The sequence below is a fragment of the Vespa crabro genome, chromosome 7 (genome assembly GCF_910589235.1).
Source record: "Vespa crabro chromosome 7, iyVesCrab1.2, whole genome shotgun sequence".
Taxonomy (NCBI): Eukaryota; Metazoa; Arthropoda; class Insecta; order Hymenoptera; family Vespidae; genus Vespa; species Vespa crabro.
The window spans coordinates 8,999,963-9,024,986 of NC_060961.1; the positions used below are offsets into that span (position 1 = coordinate 8,999,963).

A 25,024-nucleotide genomic window follows, 5' to 3' on the forward strand; every position below is an offset into this window, starting at 1 on the left:
TCAAAATAATGTAATAAAAATAAAAAATAATCTATATAAGAAGAATTAATATAAGTGAATAAAAAAAAGGTAAAAATCATAAAATAATTATTAAGAACTTTAAACATATTAACAAAAATTATAAAAGGGTTATAAAAATATTAATAAAGGTTAATATAATAACAAAAAGTTATAAAAAATTTGTTACTGTTTTTGAATTAGTTAAATTTTTATTTCCTTTTATTATTATTATTATTATTATTATTATTATTATTATTATTATTACTATTATTATTATTATTGTTGTTGTTGTTGTTGTTGCTGTTGTTGTTATTGTTATTTGAACGATACTATTGCAAAAAAGGAAAAAAATTAAGTTCGAGAGATCGTTAATTAAAAAAGTGACGAAGTAGGAGGTAAGTTAGCAACAAAGAGGATTCTCTCGTCTTTGATTTCTTTCTTTATTTTTCTTTTATTTCTTCTTCTTTTTCTCTTTTCTTCTTTATCTTTGAAATAAGAAGAAATGTAGAATAAAGGAAAAGTTAAAGTGTCTCGAATAGTAGTATTGCATTTCTCTCTACTTTCGGATCGAACTGAAGTATACTTTTTCTACTTCTGTTTACCATCTGAAACCCTTTGATTTTATATGTTCATTTATAAATTGGAATGTCTTTATCGACAATGGCAAAATTACGAGGATTAGGCCGTAAGTTTTTAGGTGATTTAAAAAAATCAATTACTCTTTATCGAGATATTTTAAGCTTGTAGTTTTAATAATCCGGGGAAAAAAGCATAAAAGGAAAAAAATATTAACCTAAAAAGACAGGAAAAAGAGTATCGAATTGATTTTTAAAATCATCTTGCAATTTTTGACCTCCATCCTGTATATATACATACATATACATATATACTATGTCTCTACTACGTTTTGATGAATGTTCTATCTATAATGATCGAATATGGAATGTTGACAAACTACATACGAGTATATATTATATACTATACCCACATACACATACACACAGTTATACATACATACATATATATATATATATATATATATATATATATATATATATATGTAATACCATATATATATGTAATACCAATAATAATGTAAATGTGTGTGTATGTACACTGTAGCTATATTATCATACAGCTATGTACGACAAAAATGGCTTTATAATTCGTTCTATTATTGTTTCGATCGATAGTATGTAATCGATAAACACTACATATATGTATAATGTCTAATGTTATATTTATTCTATATACAAGGGAGAAAGAGTGAGAAAGGAAAATACATATAGGAAAAAAAATATGTATATTATTTTGGTCAACATAAAATCCATTAAAAAAGGATAATTAAGGACTACCGATCATTTATTATTTTTTTTTTATTATCCTCTTAAATACCATTTGGTATCGCTAAAAAAAAAGTTTATGAAATTCGATGATCCTACAATTGACTATATTGAAATATACGGAAAATTAATTTAAATTTCAAAATAACGTATTCATTCCAACGAATTCGATTTATAATCTATCGAGCTTTATATTTTTTACAGCCTGATAAGTTATAACCGAACTGTTACGAAAATTGTTATGTCCTAAGTATAATATATATTCCAATGTATAAATTTAAGATTTAGACAAATAATTATTCAAAGAGCTGTTGCAACTAGTGACTAAGAACTTCATAGTGACTAAGAAACATACAATAATTTTGAAATTGCGTAATTTTATACGAAAAATTTCAATATCTTGCTCAAAAATTAATGTTCTGATTGCAATAATAGGTGTCTTGATATATCAACAAATCGAATCGATTTATATGGTCATATTCATTGGGCTCGTATCATTATCCTCTCTTCTTAAAACTGATCGAATTGAACGAAATAAAACCATCTCATCGTCAATAGAATTTAGGCATGTATCACGTCAATTAATTGTTTTATTAAATATAAACGAGAATAATTTTTACAAGATTAGACGTGTTCTCGGTTGGATCATGTAATTTCAATTTCTAATTAGAAATCTAAACAATTCTTGATATCTAGACAATTCCTAATATTGCCAATACTTTTCCAAGACGTACAACAAATTGAAACGATGAAAGAAATATTTTTTTGTTTTTTTTTAGATTTGAAATTGAAATATTTAAAATGATTTACTTATACAATGTCATAAGGGTAACATATCGATAATATAATTACAAATGAAATTGATCTTTTTTTATCAGATTGTCGTAAATTTCTTAAAGTTCATGGATAATCGATTTCTTATTTTCTTTTTTTTTAAACGGAAAAGAAATCTCATTTTTGTATTATATCGATTCAATTATACTGATTTTTTATTTTTTATTTATAAAAGAAAAAAAATAAATTCTGTTTTTGTATTAATTAATGAGTCACGGAGTATTCAAGTTCGTCCTGTCTCATAGGGAACAGGAAGTGAATATGGAAAGCATATGGTATCCGAAGGACAGGAAGGATATGTGGTTTTCCACATGTGTCACGCACTCGACCGCGTCGGTAAACCGCATCCACCCACGCGGAAAGGAAAACGCAAGGAGAGTGAGCTGCACGCGACTCGGCTCGTTCAAACGCGAAGCCCTAAAAGAGGAGTATCTCTTCGAGTCCTTTTATTTTTTGTCGTCCTTATTTTGTCATCGTTCTTAATAAAAAGAGAGAGAGAGAACAATGATATATAGTAATAATAAATAAATATATAAAGAAGTAAAATAAAAAATCAAGATATTTAATTCAGAAAAAAGAAATTATATACAAACATAAGTATATGCGCATATATACATATGTGTGTGTGTGTGTATTGTATGTATGTATGTATGTATGTATGTATGTATATTTCTTTTTATTAAAAAAAAATCAGAACAGCAATTTAATAATTTTAACAAAAGAAAATATTGTTTTCTATTTATTCATTATTTCTTTTTTTTGTACTTTTTTATTTTTTACAAAACATTTCTTATCAAAAGTATAAGAAAAAAAAAAGAAAAGAAAAAAAGATAAGATTCGACCGATAAGTCAAAATCATCTAAGTTAATAGATATATAATTAAAATTCTATAAATTTCGAGGTCACCAGATAAGAAAAGAGTGAATTTAAACTCGTGAGATACATTTTTATGAGAAAATAAAAGAAAATGAAGTTATGGGTATTATGAATGGGGGCGTTTAAATATACGAATCGTGTTCATTAGACAAGAACAGATAATGAAATAAACTATTCATCTTAAAATTAAGTGACTTTGATTGAACGAAAATGGGAGGGAATAAATATCCATATCTATTGTCTCGAAACTCGCCTGTAAACGAAAAGAAAAAAAAACGCGCGCGCGCGCACGCGCGAGAGAGAGAGAGAGAGTAGAGCAGAGCGCACATTTATTTGTTTAAAAAAAAAAATATTATATGAAATATTCAGAACATGGGAGATAGGATTATATATGTCCTAAATTTAGGACGTTAGAAAATTATCATAGATAAATTTTTCTGAATTATTTAGGGTTGTCGTTAAATGTTAATGAACGGGTAATATCACGGGTAATAACTTCCTAATGTATAAGTCTCGGTCATAAGTATGTTAATACTTTTATGTAGAAAATAAAAAACTGTGTCAATTAATGCAGATAGACATTTATTTTCTATTAAAAAAAGTGCAGTTGCATTTTTCTGATGCATCAATCCATAAAAGTGCATAAAATTATTTATGTATTATCCATCATCAACATAATTTGACTTTGATTTGTAATATTTTTGTCTTTGTAATATTTTTGATTTGTAATATTTTTGTCTATTTTCAACCGTTGAAGAAATATAGTCTGTTCCAGTTATGTGTGTGTATATTAAGTATATATAAAATAGATTCACAATATATATATAAAATAAATTCTCAAACAAAAAAAAAGAAAACGATTGTGTATATATATATATATATACATATTTCTTTTTATTTTTTAATAATTTATTCTCAATCAAAAAAATAGAAACGAAAATTCTAAAAATTTAAGGCATAAGATAACTTTATATATATATTTATATATGCATATGTGTGTACAATATGTACATACATATATAATATATATGTATAATCTGTATACACATACATGTCAGTTCAATTTTAATAATATGAGAATATGAGAACTTTAAATTAATTTTTGTAAGATTTTTTTTAAAGATAATTCTTCAAAATAACTGTGAACCAATCAGACTCCAAAAATATATAAGATGTACGGTATATATACAAGATATATGGTACATATATACAATATATATCCGAACTTAATATATCCAATATATATCCGAACTTAATATATCGACAAATATCAAAAGGAAAGAAAAAAAAAGAACAAAAAAAATATAAATATAAAATAGAGTCCATGCAAGTTATCGTTCAGTTTATCTCCTCCCGCTTTACTTCCCGAAGGAAATTGATCCTCGATAGACGATGTCAAGAGTCACCATTAGTGGTGTTTTCAAAGTTTTCGACATCGTTGAGAAAAAAATGAAAAGAGAAAGAAATGAAAAGAGAAGAAAGAGGGGGAAAAAGCATACTCAGAATAATAGCAGTAGTCGTTGACGTCGTTTCGAAAGTATTTTAACGAGCCCTAGAAAATCGGAGCTTCTGAGGGATGCTGTGAAGAACGAGAAAAGAGAGAGAAAGAGAAAAAGAAAGAGAGAGAGAGACAGAAAGAGAAAAAGAAAGAGAGAGAGAGAGAGAGAAAGAGAAAAAGAAAGAGAGAGAGAGAGAGAGAAAGAGAAAGATAGATAAAAAGGAAAAGAGAAAGAAGGAAAGAGAGAGAGAGAGAGAGAGGCATGCATCGACGTTCGCAAAAAAGACGAAAACTACCAAGCCAAGCTTACGTCCGCAAAATCGATGAACCACGTCGCTACTTTACGCTCGTCTGTCTCTTTCTCTCTATCTCTCTTTCTCTTTCTTCCTTTTTTCTTTTTTTTCTTAAACAAGAAGAGAAAAAGAGAACTATAACCATGACTTTGAAAGTAAAAAAAAGTTTACGAAGAATAAACAACTAGAAGAATAAACAAAAGAAAAGTAATAAAATTCGATAATAAAGTTCGATGAAATTCTAATTTCTGGATCATTTTTTTGCTATTGTATTATACTTCTGTTTTTTTTTTATTTTATCATTATCCGAGGATTTGTATATTAATAAATATTCAATAATAATTAACTTATTAACTTTCTTTGACCCAATTCTTTTTTCTTTTTCTGTCGTATTTACACAAAAATTAGATAAAACGGAAATTATGGTATAAGTAAAATTATACTATATAATTAATATTATAATTTTGATTATATTTCTATTGTATTTAATTATTTTATATATTATATATTTTATATAATTATTTTATATATTATTATTGTAATTAATATTGTAATTTTGATTATATTTTCTATATTATATTATAGTATAATAAAAACTATAATTTGAACATTATATAATTTTGAATATAAAAATAGATATATATATGTATACGTTATGTATAATTCCTTATACTATAATGTAATTAATACTATAATTTGCACCCTATATAATCTTTTATATTATAGTATAATTATACTATACTAAGTAAATTTATACTTACAAAAATATATGGACATTATTAAATATATGAAATAATGATAATTTCAAAACGATCATAAAAATCAAAAATACAATCTATATAGATATGGATATGATTGTCAAAGTTAAATGATATTATAAAAGAAATTTACCCTATTCTAATAAAAAAAAGAAAAAAAAATGTAAAAAGATTTACACAAAAAATCTTTAGAGGAAATGTATCTTGATTAGTCTTAAAAAACGTCTTTTGATAAATTCTTTTTCAACGAATAGATAAAAGAAAAAAGAAGAAAAAAATAAAAAAAGTAATAAATAAAGACACAAAAGAAATAAAAAAGAGATTGACAAAGAATTGTATAAAGCAAATAAACAGAAAGAGAAAAAGAGAGAGATAAAGATGGAGAGTGAATAAAACAGACAACATGACGGAAGGATGAAAAGGGGTGAAAAATAGGGTGGGAATGAAAATGTCGTGAAAACCCGTTGAAATTTCCTCCCCTTCATCTTTGTAACGAAAAGAAAGTGTCTCGTTGGTGGTGGTCTAATATTGCTAAAAGCTTTTTAATATACAGTTTTTGAGTCACCCTTGAATACACATTTCAAGTTACCTTGAATCTTTCTCTCTCTCTCTCTCTCTCTCTCTTTCTTTTTTATTTTTCAACATCTTTCAATATTTTCTATCCTTCACACATATCGCCCTTCTTTCTGATATTATTTGTTACAGTCATTTAGTTACTTATTTCAATTTTAGTTCATTTGATATGATGTACTTAAAAAAAAAGGAAAGAAAAGCAAATAAATAGATTAATTAATTAATTAATAAAATTAAAAACAAAAAATCGATATGCAAATGCATCAATTATGTAAGATGTGAAAATGTTAAGATTTTCAATTGATCAATATATCATTTCGAGTAATTATAAAAATGTCCTAAGTAAAAAATATTTATTCTATATATTTATAAATAAAAAATATGATAGCATAATTATGATAATATAATAATATATGTAATAATACTTATAATGTAAAATATTTTTCATGCATGTATTCAACATTTTATATATTCTATCTAATAAATATATATATATATATATATATATATATATATATATATATATAACATATTTTATATGTATATAGTATAATTTATATGAGTGGGATAATATTTGTATAATTTGCTAGATTTGAAATATTTTATGGAACGTCATATATATATGTAGGGTTTCACATACATATAAGAATGAAAGATGAAATGGAAAATGATCGAGATCATGTTTCACATTTAATCTCGTTTTCTAGATCATCGAAATATCTTGTCGAATGAATTTGGATTTTTTCTTTTGATTTTCGTTCTTTTCGAATTGGGTTATATAATGGAATTGGATTGTATTGTCATTTTTGTCGAGCTTCTCCCATCGAGTTTATTGAGAAATATTCGAAAATTCAAGGATTCTACGTTTCATAACACGCAACAACATGACATAAACCATAGGAACAATGCCGAAAGAAATAGAGAGAGAGAGAGAGAGAGAGAGAGAGAGAGAGAGGGAGAGGGGAAAGAGAGAGATTCGAAGGGAAATATTTCTCCAAGTGTTGTTTAGCTTCTTGAAAAAAAAGAAAAAGAAAAGAAAAGAAAAGAAAAGAAAAGAAATAAAATAAAAGAGCAGAAAAACGAAACAGAAGAAAAAGAAAAGAAAATTGACCAAGATCGTAAATTTCCTCCAGAAAATTTTTCTTATCAAATATTTGTTTTACCAAAATAACTATTTTTTTCTTCTTTTTATTTAAAATAAATAAAGAAAAAAGAATATGATAAATTTTTGTTGAAAAATTTACATATATATATTTTCAAAGGACATTTTATATGACTATTAAAAATGAAAATAGAAATTGTATATATAAAAGGGATACTTGTAAAAAATTCATAGATCGTTTTTTTTATTAAAATTTTTTGTATCAAATATTACTTAAGTAATCTTTTATTTAGAAAGAAAAGAAAAAGTAAATGAAAATGAAAAATTTATAACATTATCAAAGACTTTTTTTTAATATAGATTAAGTCAAAAGTTCTTCGATTGTAAAAAATTGATTACTTTAGTTCGAGATCATTTAGGTTAATTTCTTTTTTTTATTTCAAATTGTAGTTTAGCAATCTGACAAAAAAACAATAGAAAAGAAAAAACAAAGAAAAACAATATAGAATCAGCTTAAAAAGTTTCTAAAAAAAAGGATAATTGAATTTCTAAAATTGTATAGAAACTTTTTTATTTCTCTACAACGTCCATAACCCTTATCAATGATTAATCAATGGAAATATAAATATTTTCGAAAATAACTACGTACGAGATAAAAAAAAAGATAATATTGAGACGATCAATGATCCAGTATACTACGAAGGATTCGAAGAGGATCTTATTTGTTGGTTGTATCAAGTGAAAATGAAGAAGGAAGGAAGGAAGGAAGGAAGGAAGGAAGGAAGGAAGGAAGGAAGGAAGGAAGGAAGGAAGGAAGGAAGGAAGGAAGGAAGGAAGGAAGGAAGGAAGGAAGGAAGGAAGGAAGGAAGGAAGGAAGGAAGGAAGGAAGGAAGGAAGGAAGGAAGGAAGGAAGGAAGGAAGGAAGGAAGGAAGGAAGGAAGGAAGGAAGGAAGGAAGGAAGGAAGGAAGGAAGGAAAGAGAAATCGTCCTGAAGAAAAACGTATATTTGTCGAAGTGTTTGCCTTAAAAGGAGAGATGTGATAACATTCTAGGGATCTTTGATAAAAGGGAAGGTTAAAGGGCTAGCCTACATCGAATTTTCTCGGCTCATCTTATTGAAAAAAGAAAGAAAAAGATAGGTAAAGGGAAAGAGTGAGTGTGTGTGTGTGTGTGTGTGAGAGAGAGAGAGATAAAGAAGAGAATCTGGGTTTAGCCACTTTTGCAGCTTCCATCTACTTTCCTTAGCAAACGTGTGCAAATACACATAGAGGCATATGTATCTTTCTCCACCCCCAATCACTCCTCTCCTCGCTCCCTCTATTTCTTTTTTTTTTTAACTACTAAAGCATGCGTGCGTTGTTCGAATAAATTCGAAAATTATACGATTCGAATGAATTCGAAAACTTATGAGATTCTTTTACGCGAAAAATTTGTTGTTCCTTAAGAAGTATTATTTAAAATTTTTAATTCTTCATCTAAAAGGGTTTTACGTGTAAAAAGTAAAATTTAAAAATTTAAGAATAGAAGAGAAAATAAAGGCGGGAGAGAGAGAGAGAAGAGAGAGAGGGAGAGAGGGAGAGAGGGAGGGAGAGAGAGAGAGAGAGAGAGAGAGAGAGAGAGAGAGATAGAGAGAGAGAGAGAGAGAGAGAGAGAGAGAGAGAGGTTTATCATATTTTTTATCAAATCTTTTTTTTTAATTATTTATACTTTTTTTTCTATAAGAGTATGCTAAAAGTTCTTGGGTGATTTTTTTTCTTAATAAATAAATTACTTCCTCTTTTGTGACTTTGTAGGCTAATTTTTTATTTTCTACGGTTTTATTTACAAGCATAAAGTTTGCGTTTTTATACAATCTAAAAAAAAACAAAAGAAAAAGAAAAAGAAAAAGAAGAAAAAAATTTTTCTTGAAAAATCTGGAAAAAGAATAATTTATTTTTAAAATTATCTGGTAACTTTTCATCCCACTAGGAACTTTTGATCCTTTGAACTTTTTTTTTTCTCTATAAAAAAGAAAAAATTCTTTTATAGAGAAAATTTTTTATAGAAAATTTTTTTACAGAAAAAAAAAAGAAAAAGAAAATAGTATAACAACTTTCTCATCTCCTAAAACACATACATACATAAATTTCTTTCATTGCATGCTCCTATTCGAAACGTGTTGGTTTAATAGCTTTCGTTCGATCTTCCATTACGTGCTGAGAATCTACCAATGGCAATTCGTTCTTTCGAGAAACGTGACATGTTCTTTTCAAATTCCCTAAATCGAGTATATCGGTCTCATTTATTTATTATTTTTCTTCAATAAACAAAAATGTCTGACTTCTTTCAAACTAATAATAATAAAAAAAGAAAAAATAGGTGAACATTGATTTTCATATAATATATATATATATGAAAATATATAGGTGAACATTGATTTTCATATAATATATATATATATATATATATATATATATATATATATATATATATATAAAAGAAAAAAAAAAGAAAAGAATATATTTAAAGAAAGCAAGTTTGAAAAAATAAATAAATAAGAAATGAGAAAATAAAAAATTAAATTCGATTTGGAGCATTGAATTTTAAAACTTCGCCCGAAATATTTCGTAGAGATATATAACGTGTCCTTTTCTTTCTTGAAACCTATGAATACATCAGAAAGAGATAGAGATATATGTGTAATAGATGATAAAAAGAGAAAAAAAATTTTGTCGGTTGTGCAACGGAGTTTTGAATTTTAAAACTTCATTTGAAATGTTTTCCTGAGACATATAAATCGTCTTTCTCTTGCTTGAAATCTAGGTACGTATTAGAAAGAAACAGAGATATGTACATAAGAGACGATAAAAAGAGAAGACAAATTTTTTTGTATATGCAAGAGAATTTTGAATTTTAAAACTTCGTTCGAAATGTTTCGTCAAGACATTATAATCTGTTTTTCTCTTTTTTGAAACTTTGTATGCCTCAAAAAGATACACACACACACACACACAAACACGATACGATAAAAAAAGTTTTTAAGGGGTGCAACGAAAGGGGCTACTCAATACAGCAGACCTTTCAATCGATGTCGCCCTAATTTTACATTGAAACTTTTCATTGAATGAAAGAAAGAAAGAGAGAAAGAGAGAAAGAGAGAAAGAGAGAAAGAGAGAGACAAAGAGAGATGAACAGAAAAAAGAAAAGTGAAAGAGATGAATAAAAGAAGACGAGAAGAAGAACCGGCCATCGTCTTATAATTCTTGCAAACAAAGAGGGGAAAAGCACGTGGTGGTTCTTCTATACATAACTGACTACTACTCTGTTAACATTCGATCAGTGCGCCATCTTCGTAAAATATGTTTCTCTTTGTTTCGTTTTATTTTTCATGTTTTTTCTCTCCCCATTCAAAAACTTTTTTTGCAAATACGTAACACATAATTCTTTTTATTGTTTTAATTCTATTAATTTATATTCTGAATATTGATATTGTGAGTGGTCGATCGTCAATTGTACGGATACAGTAAAATGGTGGCTAATTTAAAATTCTGATAAAAAAAGAAAAAAATAAAGTATATATATGAAGCTGTTAATGAATGTTATTAATTACATGTTATGTATTTTGTCTGTTTTTTTTCTTTTAATTTTATTTTATCTTCTAATCACTTTTTAAGGAAGATTCTAAAAAATGATAGTTAATTCAAAATATCGATCTTTAGAAACTAAACACTCTTTTTTTTCCTTCATATTTTGATCTCATATTTTGTAACAACTTTTCTAGATCACGTGGCAATATCTTTTGTTTTGAAATCTATTTCAATTTCGTAACAATCGATATAATGAGTCAATTATCGATTCCAAAAATAAAGAAAAATGATGGCTAATTAATAATCTCATTTGTTAACCAGTTGTACTAAAACTTTCCTCTATTTTTTGTTTTAAAAAAGAAAAAAATCCTGAACGTTTTGTCACACAAAATATTTAATTTCATTAAAAAAGAAAAATCTTACCTAAAAGAAATAAAAAAAAAAATATATATATATATATAACAAAGTATTAAAAAGTAAAAAAAGAAAAATAAAGTCGAAAAAAATTTGATTACTCACTTGTTTTGTTCTTCTTGATATCCTTCTATAGGGCGAACCAATTATTTCTTATACAAAATGAGGAAAAAAGAAAAAAGAAAAACAAAAGAAAAAGAATGGTCAAAGATACTACGATAGAAATAATAATTCTCATAAAGAATTTCTTTGATAATAAACGTGATCAAGTAACAGAAAAGACGAAACGATGTGTACACGAGAACAAACGGTGGTGAACTGAAAAGATGGAGGGTTCGAAGGAGAGTCATGCGCCCCTGCTTTCGTTACGCTCACGATCAGAACTCCACCCACCTTCATTCAAACACGGACACCACGACCAAAAAGAGAGAGAAAGAGAAAGAAAGAAAAGATGAGGAAAAGCAAAAGAGAGAGAGAGAGAGAGAGAGGGAGAGAGGGGGAGAGAGAGAGAGAGAGAATGAGTTGCCAACCATTCGACTCTTCTTCGTTTCCCACCTTTTTTTATTTTACACGACAATTCTACACGTCCATTGAATAAACTTTTACGATCTCTCTTTCTTTCTCTTTCTCTCTCTCTCTTTCTCTCTCTCTCCTCTCTTTCTTTCTAGATAGGTCACATATTTTTTTTCAATATTTTGTATGTATGAATCTTTTCTTTTTCACTTCACTTTAAATCTATTATTATTTACTTATATCAAAGTTATTTATTAACGTGATTTAAAAATTTTCTATGTTTCAATATTTTTCTTTTTCTTTTTTTGTAAATTTCTTATTGATAATAACAAAAAATAATACATTAATTTAAATTTCCAATCTGTGATTTCTGTCTATTAACAATTTGTATATTATTTCAATCTATTAACAATTTGTATATTATGATCTTTTTTTATATTCTCTAATCTTGAAAATAATAAAATGAATAAAAATTAATTAAAATTTTTAATTTGATTTCATTTGAATCCGCTAATATAATTTGAGTACTCTGGTCTTTTTCGTCTTTTTTTAAATTTTTCAATCTTGAAAATGATAAAATAGAATAAATATTGATTAGATTATTTAATTTGATATTTGACGGATCTGTCAATTATCCGAATCAACAACGTATCGATCTTATTATCATAAAAATAGATAATATGATTTATATATCGAAACGGTTAATAATTTGAATCAATAAAGCTTGAAAAAAAAAAAGAAAAATTTCTGACCCGTTTTCCACCATTCCTTTTCCACTTTCTAGGCAAACTTCTTGACTACTTAAAACTTCAAGACGAGATTAAGTAAATTGAAAACGTAAAGCAAACTCAATGCGGCACGGCTGTTGTTTTCGAGCTGGCGTCGTCGAGAAGAAGGAACAACACCAAAAAGGGGTGGTATCTTCTCTTTTCCATTATTCAACGTTGTAATTACCCCCGACGCATTATTATTATGTAATCCTTTCAATAAGAAAACTGATATTACGTTATACGTGTTTCAATTTTTCAATGAACTTTCATCTTCCTGCTCGTTACAATTATCTGTTCGACATTAATTATTTATAGTCAAAAATAATGTTCTAATTTCTTTCAATATTATTTGTTCTAAATTAATAAAAAGGAAATTATATATAATATATATATATATATATATATATATATATATATATATATATATATATTATTTTACATGTGCATAAAACTTTATATATAATATATACATATATAATATACAAATCTATATATATAATATAATAAAAAAGTTGTATTATTTATACTTACAATAACATAAAACATTCTATTATTTATATTTTTATTCATATAAAAAAATTCAATTATTATTTTGTATTATACTAATACAAGAAAAAGAAATAAACAAATAAAACAATTTCTATTATCCTAAAATCATTTAAAAACTTGTATCAATCAGATAATCAATAAAACTATAATTCAACTAAGTAAAAAAAATTCTGTAGATCATCTCCTCTTCTTTTTTTAATAAATTATCCAAATTAAAACCTGATCAATGGAAGGTAATACAAATGTTAAACAAGAAATGTCAAAAGCGAAACTTCGAGAGCGAAAGAAAAAACAAAACCAAACCAAAAACGAAAACAAAAATGAAACAAAAAAAGAAAGAAAGAAAAAGTAATAAAATAAAATAAGATAAAACGGTAACTAAAAGTCAAGTGGGTGAGAACGAAAACTCGATTCTGTATGAAAATTAAAAAAAAGAATGAGAGATAGGCAGATAGAGAGAGAGAGAGAGAGAGAGAGAGAGAGAGAGAGAGAGAGAGAGAGAGAGAGAGAGAGAGAGAAATAAGCAAGGAGTAAGAGTAAAAGAGAGAGAAATAAGCAAGGAGTAAGAGTAAAACAGAGAGAAATAAGCAAGGAGTAAGAGTAAAAGAGAGAGAAATAAGCAAGGAGTAAGAGTAAAAGAGAGAGAAATATGTAAACGTAAGGTAAAGTAAGGCAAGGTAAGAACAGGATAAGGTTCTGGACGTACACCTGGCATGACAGCTGTTCGAAAACGTCCGTTGCCTTAGTTTCGAGCAGCAGCACCTGTTTAGATCGCGTGCTGTCGTAGAATTCGAACTTTGTCGAGTTTGTCGTCGTCGTCGTTGCTGCAGCAGCAGCAGCACCACCACCACCAACAGCACCAGAAGCAGCAACGGCAACGGTAACGCAACACATGTCGCTGTTGATGTTGTTGCTGTTGACTTGTTGATTGTTATTGCTGCTGCTGTTGAATACTTTATCGCGTGTATAGAGAGACACGAGAGAGAGAGAGAGAGAGAGAGAGAGAGAGAGAGAGAGAGAGAGAGAGAGAAAGGAAATCGAAGGGGTACATGCCTTTTGAATATCCCTTCCCCATTCTTTTGTTCATCAATATATTTTTACTTTTTTCTTTCTATTACTATATACTTATTCAATTATTTATCTTCTTGTAATGTCATAATTGAACTTTAATTGATATTTTGCAACTTTCTTTTTATTACAACTTTCTTTCATTTTTATGTTTATAGTTTTCTTATACTTGGACGTTTTTGTCATAAAGTATAGTTGACAGACTATAATTTCATTTTCCCTAAAGTATAATCGACACGCTACAATTTTTTCCCCTCCCGAAGGATACATAGTTAATACACTACAGTTTTTTTCCTCGAAGCATAGTTGATGCATTGTATTTTTTATCCTGAAGCATAGTTGGCACACCATAGTTCGTGATAATTGAAAATTTGAAAAAAAGAAAAAATATATTACAACGATTTTTTAGTAACTTTTTTTCTTTCCTTGAATTGGTAAGTTAGGAAATATTTGTAATATAATCGAATTTAAATATTACATGCTTTTTTTTTTCTTCATTGGATCATATTTCTCGTGTGTAAATGATTTAAAAGTAATAACCTCGTAGTAGAAGTCAAAGTTCATTTGGAAAATAAAAGGAAGAAAGTCTAAAAACGGTAATTTAAACGGTTCTACCGGTGGTGTCCTGTTTCTTTCTTTCTTTCTTTTTTTCTTTTTTCTTCTTTTTCTCATCTCAACGCAAGAAGAATCTTCATGAGGTTCATCTCCGTCGAGAAGACTCAACGAAATCTTCGTTAAAAAGTTTCTCAGGCAAAGAGAGAAGAGAGAAAGAGAGAAAGAGAGAGAGAGAGAGAGAGAGAGAGAGAGAGAGAGAGAGAGAATGAGGGTAAAAGAACTTGTGGATCGATGGAGAAAGGTTGTAAGTTATATAAGTTCAAAGGTAACTGTAGGAGAAAGGGAAAAAAAGGGAATCTAATAGGGTCGATCGACCTTCGACTCGACGTCGTTCCAATCTTTTTCAGTTTCCTTTCGCTCGTTTTTTATTTTGAGAAGAAAAACAAAAAGAAAGAAAAAGGGAAAGGAAAAAAAAGAACAGCTCTTTTATTCATAACATATATTATAAATTTGTAATAAATTCAATAAATTATTGATCACTTGTCACGCGGTAAATTGGAAATGGATGATCTAAATGAACGTTGTTTTTTTTGCCAAAGGAATTTAAAATAAAAAAAAAAAAAAATATGATGTGAGAGTCTATCATCAAAATGGCATTTGATAAGTAATTCTATAAAACAGCAGGAAATTTGAAATGTGACATGGTGGTTGCTTTTTCAAAAGAATTAAAAAAAAAAAAAAAGAAAAAAATCAAGTGTCAAGTGTACCATCAAAATAGCCACGCGATCGGCCATTACGTGCATTGACGGTTAAGTAGAAGTTATCTATCTCAATAACTGTTACGTTTCAGAGAGAATTTAAATAAAAAAAATCACGAGTTGTTATTGAAATGGCGTAGCAATTAGCCATTATGTGAAGTCGTGGAAAATTTTTTGAATTGCCGATCTAAAATAAATAATACTTATCAAAAAAGAACAAAAAAAAAAAAAATTAAATAAAAACTACCTATGTACAATATATATTTAAAAAAAAAAATAAAATAAAAAATTGCTTTCATGAAAATTATTTATAAGATTTGGAATTAATTGACAAAACGATCAAAGGAAAAAAAAAGAAAAAATAAATAAAAATAATATCAAACAAAAAAATTAAAAAGTAAAATCGTTTCAATAATTATTCATAAGATTTTGAATTAATTAACGAAACGATCGAAGGAAAAAATTTTCCTTTGGATAAAAATCAATTAATTTCAAATTTACGTGTAAACATATATATATATATATATATATATATATATATATTATTTTATTTCATTTCTTTTCCTTCGGATCTTTCCTATCGTCAATTAATTCCAAATCTTACGAATAATAATTATTCGTAACAATTTTATCTTCTAATTTGTTTATTTGTTAGTTATCATTTTTGTTTATTTTTTTTTATTAAAAATAATATTAAAAATAATATATATATATATATATATATATATATATATATATACACATATCTGTAAAGAGGAAGGTAGGAGTTGTTGAAGTGGACGTTCGTTGTTTAGCTCGGTTCCCGTCGATATTGATCTGTGGCTCGACCCATTCCGTTCATGTGTCTCGGACCATTCGCGATATGCGGAGAATTAGCCAGTAGTAACCGGGTATGCCGACGGAATCGCGACGGAGACGTGTTCGACCGCGGACGACTCCCATCCGAAAATAGAGATTTATTTTCGCTTCTATCCTTGTTTATTAGACGTCCTACTCTCCCAACCCACTCTTCACCCCATTTTCCTCTTCCTCTCATTTTTCTCATCCCTGTCCTAAACTTTTTTCGTTCTAACGACAGTTATCCGTTATAGTTTCGCGTCTTCCTATCTTAATTCGATCTATTCCTAGATAGATTAATTTCTATATAGATTAGTTTTGAGTTAGACTCAATGTTCAAAAAATTTATTTCTATGTCCATGCAAATTTATCTAAATTCTCTTTTACCTTATATATATATGTTTTTTTTTCCTCTTCATTTTTCATATGATTATCAACTTGATGTTAACTATTATGTTTGTATGTTTAAATTTATACGACGTTGATGAATGAGTTTTATATAAAAATAAAAAGGTAGAAAAAGAAAAGAAAATTATGCAAATGAATGTAAATATTCTCCGAAAAATTTTATTAAAAAAAGAAAAAAAAATTGCAAATAAAATATGTAGAAGGGTGATCGAGAAAGATGTATCTTTTCCAGAAGTTTTCTTTCTCAATCATCTGACTCGATCGAGCTTTTTTCTTCTTTCTTCCTTTTTCTTTTTTTATTTCTTTCGAACCAACAACATTGAAACATTGCGTGTATATAATTATCCCCACATACTTTCCTGGAATTAATTTCGAGCCTCGTCGAAAGAGTTCGTTTCTTTTCTTTTTTTTTCATTCTCTTCACCCTCGGTAATACGTTTTCAGTCGCGTTTTATCATGTTATAATCTCTAAAATCGCATGTGTTTTCGTCATACGAAATAGGAAATATTCAAAAAAGAAAATTGAACACTACGAGAAGACACAAATATACAAAATAAAAAATAAATAAAGTACGAATGATCTGAATATAAATAATTTTTTTTTTTTAATTATTAAAAGCGAATCGAATTTTTTTATAAATATAATTTTCTATGAAAAACAATCGATCTCATTTTTATTATTGCTCGATGATTAATATAATAAAAATTATATTAAAAAAAATATTATGATTATATATTAATACTATATTATAATTAATAAAATATAATATAAAATATTATAATTATTGTAACTATAATTAGATAATAAAAATTATAATAAAAAAAAAGGAAAAAATATGATATATAAGATTACTTTCATAGAAATATATTAAATAACTTTAAATATAATTTTAAATCATATCCAATAATTTATTAAAATTAAAAACGTAATAATTACTTTGAATATATCAGATTTGCTTAATATTTCCTATTGCTTTTCAAAATAAATTTAATACTATGATGTTATTAATTAGTTAGTATAGAAATTAAAAGAGAAAATAACAATATTGATTGAATAGAAAGGTCGAACGTTCGTAACGGTAATACTTTGGACAACAAAGTCCAGTTAGGTCGAAGCCGAATGCTAACACTGAATACTATGCTAAAGCTTGGATCCTCTGACAGTGACATCGCGGAAACGTGCTTTCCTGATGAACTTGACGCATGACTGATCTCGACTCTCACGCATACGGTTAATCACCGACCTTCTGTTTGAATATTGCCGAGAGACCGCCGCAAAGCCCAACCTTTGAATAAACGTTTCCGATAAATGAAACGGATCGATACCAACGATGTCAAAATGAAGTTATTTATGTAATTAATCAATCCCATTTAAATACACATTCATTACTTGATTTTAATTTTAATAAAAAGAAAAAGAAAGGAAAAAACCTTATGTTTGTTTTTGTATTAAAAATTAAATTCTAAAATTTAACGATATTTATTCTATAAGTTAAAAAAAAAAGAAAAAAGTTCATTTGAATATATTCTGATTAATGTATTATGTTATAATACAATATACTGTACTATTATATTATTGTATTGCTATATTATTGCAATGCCCTTTATTGTATCACACTGCACTGCACTGTACTACTGTATTACTGTACTATTTTATCATTGTAATGTATTATACTGCATTACACTGCATTGTACTGTAAATGTATTCTACTATATTACCGCATACGTCATAGTACAGCATTATAACCGATCATGAATGCAGATTAATTTATTGTATATACTGAATTAAGTCATTGTATAGACTAAATTACTGTATTAATTTATTGAGTATACTGTAATATTGTGCTATTATACCGCTGTAATATATTACACTGTATTGCATCGTACTATTGTTCTATCTGTATTGTTTTATCATTAATATATTACACTGCATTGTACTGTAATGTACTATACTATATTACAGCATGCATCATAGTACAGCAATATAACTTCTATGTACGTAATCATGTATGCAATCTATACAAAAATTTTTTTATATCAAGCACTGTAATGATGCTTTAACGATGATAATATTTTTTATTAATATTAATATTAATATTAATATTAATATTAATATTAAAAATAATTTAATATTAATTTGATATTAACAAAAAATATTTAAAAAATTAGTAAATCATAAATATGTTATTAATATCAGTAATTTAAAATTAATAAAATATATTAAATTAATATTAATTACGATACATATGAATTCTTACGATAATGTAGATACTTGAAAATTGATATTGAAAATTTGTTAACTTTTCTGAGATTCTAAACTTAAATATCTTCGATTACTTCGAATCACTACGCATTAACTTAACTATCATCACATATCTAACAAGGTAATTCTAAATTATTCTATTATTTTTACTGATTTCTTTTTATATTGCACAGGCGATCTTTCAATTTTATATTTTTATTATTATCATTTTTTTTACAATGTTTTAATAATTATTTTTATATATATATTTATTATTATTTAATAATATATACAATCTTTTTATGTAAATTATTATTATTGTACTTAATTATTATTTATTATACTTAATAATAATTTTCTTTTATATTTATTTGTTAGAAATAAAATAAGGTATGTGCATATACACGTATGTAGATTGATTAAAACGAGAAAATAAAAATAAAGAAAAAAGAGAAAAGATATATTAAGACTCGGAATACTCGAGTTTCACTTTATGCAAGTCGAAAATTGCACGTACCAAGTATGATAGTAATCTCGAAGGATCTAACAGGAGACCTGTCTCGATGGGTTACAAGACTCGTAAGTACTATCTTAATTAGCTTTCCTGCTAGAATTAAATGCACGGATAGTAAAGTGTGACAGCCGAGTCGTGGCCATTCGTGGGCCACTAGCCAAACACACTGATAGTTTCTATTCAAGAAGTTAATTAGACACGATGACAGTTCTATCTCCATCTCCCTTTATTCTTGGCTCGAGTTCATCACAAATCATTTTTCGCATAAATTACGAACGAGTCAACATTTTCGAATTAATTTTCCTATACGTAATTTCTCCTATAATATATTTACATATATTATAGATATTTATATTTATATATATACATATTTATATATATATACATATATATATACATATATATATATATATATATATATATATATATGTATATATATGTATATTTTATTAAGAATTTGTAATAGAAGTTTTTCGAAGGAAGTTATTACAACACCATATTGTATCTGACTACATTGATCAATTACTGTTTACTAAATTACTTTAAGTATATGTTTTTAAATAATATATATGTGTGTGTGTGTATATATATATATGCATGTATGTATGTATGTATGTATATAATAGACATGTGGTTGTATTTTTTGTATCTCCTATATATGTAAGTGTATTTAAGGAATAAAGAGGTATCAATAATAATTAAAAATACAACATGAATAAGTGAACACACGTTAGTAATATTAAAGATGAAATTCCTTGAAAAATATATGAGTAATCGATAGTTGGTATTCAATAGATGGTATCACTTGGTTATATCTACGTAAATTCTTTTGAAAGAAAAAACGAAGGAAAGAGAGAGAGAGAGAGAGAGAGAGAGAATATACAACTAACTTGAAATACACACACACACATACACATATATACATGTGTTTCGATATAACAAGGAATCGATAACTTGAAATAAATCGAAAGTCGGTGACATCACCGAATGGCAGTGTTGCCTTTTATCTTTTTATGAAAAGAAAGAGATAAGAAGAATAAAAGAAAGAAAAAAAGAGAAAGAGAAAGAGAAAGAAATAGAGAGAGAGAGAGAGAGAGAGAGAGAGAGAGAGAGAGAGAGAGAGAGAAGGAAAATACGAAGTACAATAAAAAAAAACAATTGGCCAAAACTTCTTTTCCGTTCTTTTACAGCTCTACTACCTATATTCAGCTCTGGCATTTTCTTGTTACAATTTTCAATCTTCTTTTTCTTTTTCTATGCTTTTCTCTTTCACTCTGTCATCAAATTTAAGACTATATCTTTGAAAAGATCTCATTTAACAAAGACAGTCGATAATAATGATGTTACTCGCAAAATATTTCCGAAAATAACACATAAATTTTTATTATTATTTGTTGTTATTTAATTGATCAATTCTTAATGTTCATTGAAACTTTATTATATGAATAATTTTTTTTCGAGACAATGTTGAATTCTAAAAAATAGATCAACAATATGGTGGCTCTTTTATTTTTTTAATAAAAAAATTCTTAATAAAATAAAGTATTGAAAATAAATAAAAAAAAATAAAAATAGAGAAAAAATCTCAATAATTTACTTACAAATAAATATTTAATTTTAATGACTAAGCAATAATCGATCTACGTAATCAGACACAATATGACAATGTAATAGTGTCCTTCGAAAAATTTCTGTTACAAATTCTGAATAAAATAAATTAAAAAAGAAAAAAAGAAAAGAAGAAAGAAGAAAAAATCTTAATAATATATTTAAAGACAAATATTTTATTTTAACGATTAATCACTAATTGGTCAACATAGTCAATGTTGATCAATTAGTGATTGGCGACATAATAGTGTTCTTCAAAAACTTCTTTTACTTATTCTGAATAAAATAACTTAAAAAAAAATGGCCGAACAAAATAAAAGAACTAATACAAAATATCTCAATAACTTATTTAAAGACAAATATTTAATTTTAACGAGTAAACACTAATTGTTTAAATCTGACACAATATGGCGTCCTTCAACAAAAATTCTATTAGACATTCTGAATAAAATAAATTAACAAAAAAGAATGGGTAAGAAAAAAGGTAATACAAGACAAAAATATGTGAAACATTCTATTCAAATCTAAAAAAACTCATAGTCGAGATACAAAAGGGTGCTCGGGTTCTCTACGTTCAGTTTTGTCTCTCTTAAAACGTGAAAACGTAACGAGCCACTTGGCCACGTTGCATATTTCAGAACAAGCCAGACACCCCTTGGCGGTATGTCGTGTGATCGTCTTTCGAAAACCATCCTATGTCATCGTCATACAATATCCCTGTACACACACACACACAATACTTATATACCTGTAATACTTGCTTATGACATAGTCATAAAATTGCTAATTAAAGTCTACTAATACTCTTTGTTCACTATTGTTACAAATTATTTATAATCTATGAAAGATTATCAAATTTATCAATTCGATATTTTTTTTTGCATTGAAATATAAGGAAAATTAAAAAAATCATCCTTTGATAAAATATTTAATCTTTAAAATATTTAATTTTTAATTTTATAAATCCCCAATTTTCATATAATATAATTTAATATACAATTTTTTTAATAAAATTTTTATGTATATATAGCTATTATTATATATAGTATCTGTAGTATATAAGTAAATTAATATTTGTATATATTAAAATAAGAAAATATTAAAATAATTTTTAAAATGAATTAAACAAAATAATTTTTGATATAGCAAATATCAAAAAATTATGGACTATACATACATAAAACTATAATCATAAATATAGTACAGTATAAATAATAATTATTATTACATATATCATATTAAAAAATATTAAAATAATTTTTAAAATAAATTAAATAATTAAATAATATTTGATATAGCAAATATTAAAAATTAATATACTATACATACATATAAATATAGCACAGTATAAATAATTATATATAAACATATATATGTATATATATACACACATATACATATATGTATTATATTCTACAGATACTATAAGATATTAATAATATATTTATAATAATATGATCAATAATAATGAATAATTATGGATTGAAAAGAAATATAAGAATTTAAACATTTCTCTAGAGTTTATTAGTGCCCACACACACACACACACACACACACAAAAGAACAACAATGGAGTTAATGTAAAGACGAAAACACTTTGGTTTTCGTGTTTCTTTCATAAAAAGGTGCTTTTATTCTCATCGCAGCGGATGGAACATCGCGAGACAGAAATTTGCTTCTGTCAGACGTCGGGGTATCGGACAACTTTAAGTAAGAAAACGTGCTCAAGTATAGTCTTCAGCGTGATTCTGTATTTCTTCGAAGGGACGTGAGACGTACGTAGTATTAATATGAAAAAGAAAAAAGAGCCAAGAAGGTAAAAGATGAAGAAAAGATTTTCGCAAAGATTTTTCAAACAATCGATACTTCTATCTTCTACAAACTATTTTTTTTTCATTTTTTCGATTTTTTTCTAATTCTTATTCTCATAATTAAATTCTACAAAATTAATTAAATGTTATTCACGAATTCATGCATTGTTTATGTTTACATGAAATATGATTTAACGAAATAATAAAATGATAATAATAATAATAATTAGAAAAGTTTATACTAAAATAATTGTAAATTCTAAAGTTTCTAATTATTAATTTAATTAATTTATTCGACATTTATGATCAAAGTAATGACTCTAACACATCAATGTTATCAAAATAGAAATAAACGAGATATAAAAATTTATTTGAAAGAAAAATAATTCTAACAAATAAAATATAAAGTTTTCAAAAATTTCTAATTACAGTAAGTAATTGACATTAAACGGCCCCATGATTAAAGTAATGAATGTATCGTTAATACCATCGAAACAGCGATTTCTACATAGCGAGCTTTGAAAGTTTTCTGATTCTCCACAGTGTATTTTCGAAGTTAAAGCAAACCATTCGGAGTTCAGAATATCCTTGGATAATCTCAACGCGAAGAACCTCAGCAGAGTAAAGAGCAAGGGAGGAAGAAGAGAAGGAGGAAGAAGAGGAGGAGGAGGAAGAGAAGGAGGAGGAAAAGGAGGAAGGTCGAGAATATCCGTGTAAGAAGCCACTAAAGTCGAATATTTCATCGTCGTTTGAACGAGCATAGGCAACCGATTTTCGCGAGAACACATCCTTGGAATGCTTCTGTCAGATTTACAACCTTCTCTTTACGATCCTATTTTGTTTTCTTCTTGTTCGATACCTATAATTCACTACGCTTTTATACCGGACAACTTAAGCAATACTCTTTCATTCGTTTATTTTAATACAATTATAATGTATGAAAATGATTCAATATATATTTTCCAAAACTAAATACTGAATTTTGTTTAATATGTACTTTAAGACCGAATTTTGTTTTCTACTTATTCGATATATACAATTTACTACATTTTTATAATAGACTTGTTTTTTTGCTTACAATTATTACATTAAAAAGATTTAATTTATACTTTTCAGGAACTAAATTCTAAACTTTTTCCTTCCGAGTGTAATAAAAGAAAAAGGAAATTATTTTATTCCCTTCAAAATTGACATATATAATATAATAAATGCTGTTAGACGGATTCGGAAAGTAATTTTTTCTGTCTAATCAATCATGTCTTTTTTTATAGAATCAATATATAAAAGTGGTTCAATTCATATTTTTAAAGAATTAAATTCTAAATCATTTTTTCCCCCTATGAAATATAATATAAAATTAAATAATTTAAAAAATAAAAAAAGCAAATATAATATTTGATTACTTAAAAAAATGTCTGTATTTTTAAGTAAATGCTCATACATCTAACTACATATACGTAGTTAACTTATTCACAGATTATTTATGTTTATATTTATGTTTACTTATAATAAAATAAACATACTTGTCAATTACTGTTACTGTTTTAATAGCGTAATCTAGATTGAATTTGATGAAAATAACAGAAATTGTTCTAAAAAACAGCTGGACAAAAAAGTTGTTAAAAACTCTTAAGTCTCTCAAGTTCTCAATTCTAGCTCTAGTAAATCTATTGTTAATTTTAAAAATTACTCACCTCGCGTAGTTCTTTGATTTTTAAACCTCCCTTACCGATGACACAACCAGCTTGACTCTGATGTACCAGCATACGTACATCAATTTCGTCACTTCCATGTCGGGAACCATTCTGAACAAAAAGTAAAGTAAATAAAATAAATTAGTTAGTTTGTTGACGATTTTTTAATTTAAAATTATGTTAAAAATAAAATAAATAATTGTACCAAATTTTCATTTGCATCGATTGAAATTCACAAAAATATAAAAAGAAAAAATAAAACAAAACAAAAAGTAATTAAAATAAACAAAAAAAAATATACAAGGGTAAAAATTAAGTATATAATAGAAAAAAAAATTGTTTTATCAAATTTTCGTTTAATTTATCGACTTAAATTGATTGTGATATAAACAAAAAATAAATAAATAAATAAATAAAAAGAAAATTACGGATTATACTAA

General features: G+C 26.5%; 1 protein-coding gene across 9 annotated transcripts in view; it reads right to left on the reverse strand.

Annotated features, from left to right (window-relative positions):
- Positions 1-25,024, reverse strand: part of LOC124425670 (heterogeneous nuclear ribonucleoprotein K) — a 127,863-nt gene that overhangs the window by 18,389 nt on the left and 84,450 nt on the right. For all 9 annotated transcript variants that reach the window (XM_046966323.1, XM_046966318.1, XM_046966320.1 and 6 more), the window contains one exon: positions 24,585-24,695. In XM_046966323.1, coding sequence (XP_046822279.1) covers positions 24,585-24,695 — 111 coding nt within the window. The remainder of the gene's footprint in view (positions 1-24,584; positions 24,696-25,024) is intronic.